General features: G+C 37.7%; 1 protein-coding gene across 1 annotated transcript; it reads left to right on the top strand.

Moving 5' to 3' along the window:
• The first annotated feature begins 525 nt into the window (after positions 1-525).
• On the top strand, positions 526-6,023 carry tex (THO complex 3 homolog tex). The gene is made up of 5 exons (XM_071599026.1): positions 526-944; positions 1,033-1,189; positions 1,268-1,472; positions 3,933-4,094; positions 5,474-6,023. The coding sequence occupies exons 1-5, from the start codon at positions 699-701 to the stop codon at positions 5,730-5,732; spliced, it is 1,029 nt and encodes a 342-aa protein (XP_071455127.1). The 5' UTR covers positions 526-698; the 3' UTR covers positions 5,733-6,023.
• Positions 6,024-9,299: the final 3,276 nt, after the last annotated feature.

Genomic DNA, 9,299 nt, shown 5'->3' on the forward strand with positions numbered 1-9,299 from the left:
ATAATTTATAAGTTCCTGGGAATGGTTTTAATGTGATTTACGGCATGTCAGAAAAACTTGTTTTGGACTGATAAGCGGGAAGGCAAATGACATCCCTATCATTAGCCCAGGTGTTTCCATAACCTCAGAAAATTTCATTCGCTGGCTTTATCAATCTGGCTTGTGAGCCAAGGGTTCCATTTTGAGGCAATTGATTATTCAGTAATTCTTTAAAATCTTATCGCTGAGAGTAAAACGGGCTCGCCCTCACTAAAAGTACATACAAATACGCTACATTTGAAGCCGTTCCTTGTCAATCTTCATAAGCAGTATTCCACGCACAGATTGTATAAAAGGAAAAATATTCAATGAGCGTATTTGAATTTTAAAATACTTTTTTATTGCGTTTCCGAAATATACGAAAGTTTATTTCTAATATAAATAAAAAAGCATTCGGCGCCAATTTATTAGCTATGCGAGAAAAGCATTGGGAAACAATTGACGTCGGAGATTCGCAGAAAAAATCGGTGTAAACAACGTTTTCATTTTGATACGTCCGCGAGCAATCTAAAATTATGGCACTTACTTTAATAATTTTTCACTGATTCACTTGGGCTTCCTAGCTCAATACGTGTCACATCGAAAACAAAGAGTCTTCATTGATTTTGAGATCATCAAGTACTTAACCCAGCAGGGGTAGTATACAATTGCATATTCCAATGATGTTGGCAGCACAAAGCGGCGGCAGTAGCCGGTCAGTCGATCGTTTTGATCGTAACAGAATTGCATTGAGTGGTGGAATAGAAGATCTGCAAAACCATTTCAAAACTCACAAAAAAACTAGAGAGTACCAGGCTCATACATCAAAAGTGCATTCTGTGGGATGGAGTTGTGATGGTCGAAGATTGGCTTCGGGATCTTTTGACAAGTCTGTTTCCATTTTCTTGTTGGATCGTGATAGATTGGTCAGTATTTAAGTGGAGAGCGAATGATCATAGTTATTTATACTTTAACAAGCGTTGTAACATTAATACTTGCTATGCTTCAATTCAGAATAAAGAGTTTACTTTTCGTGGTCACGGAGGCAGTGTCGACCAACTATGCTGGCATGCATCAAATCCTGAATTATTAAGTACTGCCAGTGGGGACAAAACTGTTAGAATATGGGACGTACGGTCTCAGAAAAGTGCGGCAACTATTAACACGAAGGGTGAGCTCAACTATTTTTAGTTGAAAAAACATCAGTACTCTTTTGAGTGTTTTTAATTATTCGCTTTATATAAAATAGGAGAAAATATCAACATTACCTGGTCTCCGGATGGGAACACGATTGCAGTAGGAAATAAAGAAGATTTAGTTACGTTTATTGACACCCGTACCCATAAAATCAAGGCAGAGGAGCAGTTTAAATTTGAAGTTAACGAAATATCTTGGAATAAACAAAGCAATCTATTCTTTCTTACTAACGGACAAGGTTGCATTCACATACTAAGGTATTAATATGATTATTTCATTATATTTAATTATTATATGTTATTGTTTTCAAAAGTTCTGTGGCATTTTCTTCGATCAAACACTAGTTAGATGAGAATGCAGAAAGTATTTATCATAAGGTTAAAGTTGTGTTAACTTTTGCCATTATTATGACATCATGAAGTAATAGCACAAAGCGGTTAGTTTCCTTTCAGTTTTAGAAATGCATGTAATTTATTGTCCTTTATCCTTTTGTCTAAATTTGCATTACACACGAGGAGGGTGGAATTCATTTTTGTTCCACAGATTACCACAATTCCGTCCCCAGATATTTGCATGACTCTACCTTAATTTTGCCACCTTGAATACACCCTCCTCATCCTTAAAGGATTCAAAGAACAACCCTACGATTTATAGAGATCGCTAAATGTGCAAGGAGCGAGACATAGGTACGTAGTAGTGATCTTCATGGTTGAATGAAGCATGAAAAGAAAAAACGCTTCTCCTAAGTCTTTCAATCAGTGATATTTTAATGAAGACTTACTCAGAGAGAATTTTTACCTTATATCCTGGTCAAATACATGTTAACATGTCAAATACCAAATAGTATGATCCACTTTAAAAATAATAATAGTATTATTTGTAATATAGCAAATGCAAAACAAATCGGTGCATAACATAAAAAAATCAGATGATTATACGCTATTGTTAAAATCCTGAAAATATTGATTAGCAAGTGTTGTATCACAGCATCTGTATGCTTTCACAGGCTTGTTTACACAGTTAACACAACAACTGACCCATTATTTAAAGATACCTACCATGATTTAGTCAAAGTGAATCAGAGAAATGAGCACAACAACTAAACCCATGCAGTGAAATTCCATGTATCTCAAGTATACTGTTGACTGCTGGTCATCGTTAATCAGGGAAATCAATTGAATGGACATGAATATGAACAAACTACCAAACCTTGCTCACAGCAGCATCAAAAAGTTAAAATAGGATAAAAAAAACCACCGTTTACTTCCTCCTATTTGGTATTTGGCAATAATGTTGTTTATGAGACCAATACCTGTTATGTTTTTGTTATAGCTCACATTCGAATTTGTCTGAGGATCAAAAAATTCTTTCTTTCAGCCCCATTAGAGGTTTTAATGTCAGTTCTGGGCCATTTTTTTCATTCAATTCATATGAATGGTTGGTCCAGTAGTACACATGCTATCTGCTGAAAGAAGGACATTAATAATAGTGAAAAAAGTTGTCAAGATAGCTTGAAAATCGGATACCAGGAAAAGCATTTTTAAGACTGTGACAGACTACCAATTCTCAAAAACCCATGTCCTGTGGATGCCTTATATCTCTATTGCACCTGTAATAAACATCTGCTCTCATACAGTAGCCATGTGAGGAAAGTTGGCCTTTGGAACTGAAACAGATAGGTCTATTATTATGATGAATTTCGAATACATGGCCTACACCAATGGCAGCCACAATGTGGAGTTATTGCTTCATAAGTGAACACATACCAGTTCTTTGGGGATATAAATGCATGAAAGGTTGAGTCACATCCAAAAGGGCTCTTATCTTACCAATTTGAACCTTTTTTTGACAGGTATTCATTGTTGCATTTATGAAGATTTAACTTTTGTCTCAAGGGTTACTTTTGTCAAGGTTCACTTAATTGGCTAAGGTTTCTGAGAATAAATCAGCTTGGAAAATTCTGCTGGTGGTGAATGTAACATGGGAAGCATGAAAATTGAGTGCTATTTTAGTTAAGGGATCCACCAGCATTTTAGTGGTTCAAATAAAAATGCTCTTAAGTGATTTTATGTAAGAATATTCTTTTGTTGCACCATTGAGTTTTCTATGTGCATATTCACATTTGTGCAACTCACTGTGTATATTATTCATATTCATTTCACTTTTTTTAGGAGTACAGGTGTAAATGTATTCATGTTTGTTGGGAATGTTATGTGGGGAAGTAGTTGTCTGTAGATGAAATTTAATGTCCATCATTAGGTAGGTGCTCCCAATTTTTAGTATATTTTTTTCTGTGATTCAATTTCGATAAATTTTTGTAATATTTCGTGAAGATTAAAAAAAATGACATTTTAGTGTGTTAAAAAATTAGATTAGACCTGTCCCTGTATGGGAGTGCTAATAATTCTCAAGCATATTTGATGGTACAAAATGAATGGAGGTGTATTGGCCTATGTGGAGCATTTGCCCATTAAAAAAAGATGTGAAGTAAATATATTAAGTGAAGAATTGGACACTCAAGAGTGAGGCTTCTAGCCCCACGAAGCCAGCAAAAAATTAAAGTAATATGATTTTATTCATAAAATTCATGATAAACCTCAGATAGATAAAATGGATGTCTGAGGCTGTGTTAGTATAAAGATAATTGTTAATAATATGTATAAAGATTCATTTCTGTCTCAATTCATAATGGAATTTATTCGTATATTTTTTTACAGCTATCCTGATTTGCAGCTGCAGCACATTCTCCAAGCACATCCAGGTACTTGCATATGCATCGAGTTTGATCCTACAGGACGTTATTTTGCTACAGGTTCTGCAGATGCTCTTGTTTCTCTTTGGGATGTGTCTGAACTGGTGTGCCTGCGGACATTTTCCAGGTAATTAACTAACTTATTTCAGTATTATTTCATCTTATATTCATGGCATCATCACATGCATTTGACCTTTGGCATCATCGGAATAAAGTATGAGATTGTTATGGTCTACCCTGAAACAATCTCAGAGCAAGCAAAGTTCTCTGTCTGGGCTGGGGCAGTGCTATGAATTCTATTCGATTTGATTGAAGTAAATGTAGCAATAAAATCAAATTCAAGAATGCAAATCGTAGTGAAACAAAGGAACAAAAGAGGATAAGAAATGTCCAGTTAGTTTAGAAAGAGAATTACAGGGTCCATCTAATAGGGGAACTTTTTTATTTTTCTAAGATTTTTTCAGGACAGGTATGAAAATATCTCAAGGTATATATAGGTACTTCCAGTCTATGTATTTATCATGAAAAATTTCTTAAATTTATACATAAGATAAATAATTAATTTTACTTCATCTCTATATTTCTTGTATCACCTGCTTGAAGTTTTCTACCGCTAATAGGATAAAAAATGGAAAGTGCTGAGTCTTCTGGACTTTTATAGAACTACAGTCATAACTTCACTGTTTGTAATTTACACAGCTACCATGTTTTCATTGAGTTTCAATGTGCTTGGATGGTAGATTTTATAACCTAGCCTGAATGATGACATCAGTTGCTGATGTCCACATTGGTTAATTAATGAATTTTAATGTTCCATTTGGATTTGATAGTTGAAGGAAAAACGTCACTGTAACTAGCTGTTAAGAGGATGCTGATGGAGATTACATTGGTAAAGAATAAATGAATATCCTTACAAGATCATCTTGCTAGGTTCATGTAGAACTGTAAGCCCCAAGACAGCCGATAAGTTGATTGCCTTCTTAGAAAAAGGGTTTGATTCCAGGTGATGCCTCCTGGCATTACCAACTACTTTGGCTTCTACCAAACTGTGATTATTTTGCCTCTGGATCTCCTAAGGAAACTGCAAGAGGCTGTGAGAAAGGGACCTATTTGGACACAAATTTCAAATGCCATGAGCCTTTGTATGGAGTAAGGTCTGCCCTTACCCAAATGATATGGGGATTTGATTTCCAGTATCATTAGAGTTACTCGTGCATACAAAACTTTTAATAGAATGATCGAGAGCCAAGTTTTCATTGTTATTTGGTTTGTTTTATTCATAAGAAGTACCACTTTAGGAAATAAATGCACCCAATCTAAAAGCAATCAAATCTTCACCACCTAAGGCACCAGATGTACTGTTAATTGGCTAGGAAATAGGAGAGCTTATCTCACACCAAGCCCACTGATATAGACAGTGAAATTGTTTTAGTATGAGGCAAGCTCTCTCTAATCCAACCAACCTTCTGGTTTCTTTCTGTGCTCTTTTAACTTTTTATATTTCAGGTTGGAGTGGCCTGTTAGAACCATTAGCTTCAGCCATGATGGGAAGTTGCTCGCTTCTGCCTCTGAAGACTTAGTGATTGATATTGGTGCTGTAGAAACAGGGGAGAAGGTGGCAGATGTACCAGTTGAGGCAGCAACTTTCACAGTTGCTTGGCATCCTCGGTTGTACCTCCTAGCTTATGCTTGTGATGATAAAGACAAATACGATAGGAAGAGTGATGCTGGGAGTCTAAAAGTGTTTGGTTTCCAGTCAGACTAATCAGAATGAGACAAATGTTTTAGTACCTGAATTTTTTTATGCATTTGATAAAGTGCCAACCTCCAGAACGTGTCCATCCTGGTTCTTCATTTCATGTTATCATCTGGCAGAACAAGTGTTAATTTTCATGAGCATTCCCTTTACATTAAACTCAATGGATTTCAAGTTATTGTGCTCAAACAGAATGGTGATACTATGTGTAGATGAAAGATATTCTCTGGAAACATAGTAGTGAAATGGAGCAGTAAAAAGGGTGTGTGTATCTGTGTATTTTGTGGTTTGTAAAATATTAAAATGAAGAATTTATATTTCTTTTCAGCCTCTTAATGCCCTCAACAGTGTACACATCCTTAAACGTCGGAGATGCTTGGATCCAGATATGGATGAACATTTCAAAACGCAATCAGGCAGAAACTGTAGACCTTCATACTGATTTTACCGTTTTCAATGGATTTTCTCCCTCCCATGGACTACAACCTTGACTTGGTGGAAGGGCTTGTGCGTTCCAATGATCTCTAGAGCTGTGCTGGTGGGAGTAATAATAGTTGCTCCTGGTAGGGTCACACATGCCAAGTAGGTCAAAGGTTAGGAGCCAGACGAAAGGTAGTCCACACAGCATCTGTTCCTCAGTGAGGTGGCTGCAATGGCATCTGACCCCAGTGGGGTGGCCAGTAAGTGATAGTGTCACGTTAAAAAAATACCATTGAGAAAGGCGACGGGAAACCACCTCTATCATTCTCAAGAGTATAATGATGGACAAAATAGAGAATATGCGTCCTGGCACTACTGGACCCGGCCCAATTGGCCTGAATCGTGCCGGGCAGCAGGAAAGGCAAGATTTTCGTGGTCATCACCCCACGAAAGCCTTGCAGGGGAAAACCGACAGCAGCAAAACAGAAGTAGAAGATCAAATTAGTAAGAATAGGAACTTGAAATGTTAGGACTATGTTGAGGACAGGGAAATTAGATAATATTAAGTGAGAGATTGAAAGAGGAAATATATATATTTTAGGTTAATGCGAGGTGAGATGGAAGGAATGCGGGGATTACTGGAATGATAATTATAGAATAATATGAAGTGGCAGGGGCAAGAGCCAAGAAAGGGTTGCCAGAATATTAAATAAAGAGGTAGGAAGAAGCGTAGTCAACATAAAAAAAGCAACGGAAAGAATATTACTAGTAGAGATAAAAGCAGAACCGATGAACTTGGTCATTGTTCAGGTATATGTGTATGCCATCAAGCAATCATAAGAAGGAAGAAGCCAATAGGATATATGATCAATTAGAAGACATAATAGCGTGTGTTCCTGCAGGGGACCATTCGATAATGATGGGGGATTGGAATGCGAATTAAGCACAAGGAATGACCGTGGGGAGAAAGCAATTGAGTTCTGCAGGAGACAGGGGTTAGTCATCACTAACACTTGTTTTAGACACCACAAAAGGTGTAGATATTCATGGAAAATGCCAGGTTACTCAGAAATGTAACAGTTAGATTATATTCTGGTTAGGCACAGGTTGAGGAATGGTGTAATCAATTCACACAGCTTCCTGGGAGCGGATGCGGTCTCTGACCACAATTTAGTTGTTATGAAATGTAGCGTCCGTTTCAAAAAGATAAGGCAGGGGTGGCGGGTTAGAAAATGTAATGTAGAAGCATTACATGGATTGAAAAGGTAAGAGTACCAACAGGCTGTAGAGGAAATCATGGAGGATGGTAAAGAGCTAGGTACTATCGAAGAAAAATGGGAAAGTATCAAGAAAGGGTTGTCTAAAAGACACTATTGGAACCGTTAACGCTAAAAGGACTAGGAAACCATGGATCACGGATGAGATGATTACAAAGATGGGTGAGAGGAGAAAATGGAAGAATGTACAGACGGAGTTAGGCAAAATGAAGTACAAAGAGTTATACATTAAATTGAGGCGGGCAACAAATAAAGCAAAAGAAGCATGGTGAAAGACGCAGTGCGAGGATATGGAAAGTCTGCAGAGGAAGGGTGAAATCGGTGCGCTGTACAGCAAAGTTAAATCTTTAACGGGAAGTGTGAAAGGAAGATCTATGGTAACAGTTAGAGATAAGGCGGGTAAGATAAAATTTGACACAGGAAAGATCCAAGAGAGATGGAAGGAATATATAGAACTATATAGTAAAGAACTTAGACCAACAAAGTTAGACATAGGAAAGGAACATGACGTAGAGAAAGATAGCTTAGGTCCAGGCATACTAGACGATGAGATAGAAAGGGCATTAAGGGAGATGAAATCAAGTAAGGCCATGGGGGTAGACAACAATCCTGTGGAACTACAAATAGGTTTATGAAAATGTTGTAGGAAGAGACTATATGGACTGATTTGTACCATCTATGAGGATGGAATCTGGCCGGAAGACTTTGTGAGACCAGTGTTACTTTTTATTCTGAAAAAAATAAAGACTACATCATGTGAGGACTACAGAACAATAAGTTTGATTTCCAATACTGCTTAAGTGGTTCTCAGAATGCATTTAGGAAGAGGAGAGGTATGTGTGATGCCATTGCAGTAATGAGATCACTAATCGAGAGGATTATACAATACATACAGGAAGTATTTTCCTTATTTGTAGATTGCAAAAAGGAGTTTTATAGAGTGAATTGGGAAAAACTCTTGAGTATATTGCAGAAAGTAGGATTACATTAGGAGGGACAGGAGGCTAATCCGCAACCTGTACGTGTCTCAGACTGCTCAGGTGCGAGTGGGGAATGGGGAGTCCGGATGGGCAGTGCTAGGAAGAGGTGTAAGGCAGGGTTGCCCATTATCACCGTTGCTGTTCAACCTGTATGCAGAGGAAATGATCAAAGAGGCATGGGAAGAACTCGAGGAAGGAATGAAAGTGGGCAGGGAATTTGTAAAATCAGTCAGGTTTGCTGATGACCAAGCTTTAGTTTGTCAGTCAGCCAAGGGGTTGCAAGTGAATTGGAAATTCAGTGAGACAGGTATGGGATGAAAATCAATATTAATAAAACACAGGTTATGCAATTCTCTAGAAAGAAAAAGGCTAAGCTTAACATTAAAATAGGAGGGCAAAAACTAGAGCAGGTAGAACAGTTTACTTATCTCGGAAATGTTTTGGAGCAACACGCTTAAAAGTTGTAGGGGCCTTAAGAGAAGAATTGCACTAGGCAAAGAGGCTTTTACAAAGGGGGAGGGAGTTGATGAGAGGAACTTTGAGTAAGGATGTGAAGAAAAGACTCTTTAAAAACTTTGATATGGAGCGTAGCTATATACGGTGCGGAAACGTGGTAACTGAAGCAGGAGGATAGACGTAGGTGGAAGGCTTTTGAAATGTAGGTGTGGAGAAGGTGAAATGGACCGAAAGGAAAACAAATGAGGAAGTACTTGGTATGGTTGGCAAAGAGTGGGGTTTGTTGGGAGAAATCCTATGGAGGTAGGAAAAGTGGATAAAGGGGGTATTGATCGGCAGTGGGATGCTGAAAACTGTTATTGAGGGGAGAATATTAGGCAAACGAGGAAAGGGAAGGAACAGGATAGGGATGTTGGATGGGATGAAGGGAGGAAGAAAGTACT

Source organism: Hetaerina americana, unplaced genomic scaffold, assembly GCF_022747635.1.
Source record: "Hetaerina americana unplaced genomic scaffold, ioHetAmer1.1.p SCAF_100, whole genome shotgun sequence".
NCBI lineage: Eukaryota > Metazoa > Arthropoda > Insecta > Odonata > Calopterygidae > Hetaerina > Hetaerina americana.

Bases quoted from the DNA above. Each gene is read 5' to 3' on its own strand.
- tex (XM_071599026.1), top strand. From the start codon at position 699: ATGATGTTGGCAGCACAAAGCGGCGGCAGTAGCCGGTCAGTCGATCGT. The intron at 1,190-1,267 runs GTGAGCTCAACT...TATATAAAATAG, and splicing joins GGCAACTATTAACACGAAGG to GAGAAAATATCAACATTACC. The intron at 1,473-3,932 runs GTATTAATATGA...ATTTTTTTACAG, and splicing joins GGTTGCATTCACATACTAAG to CTATCCTGATTTGCAGCTGC.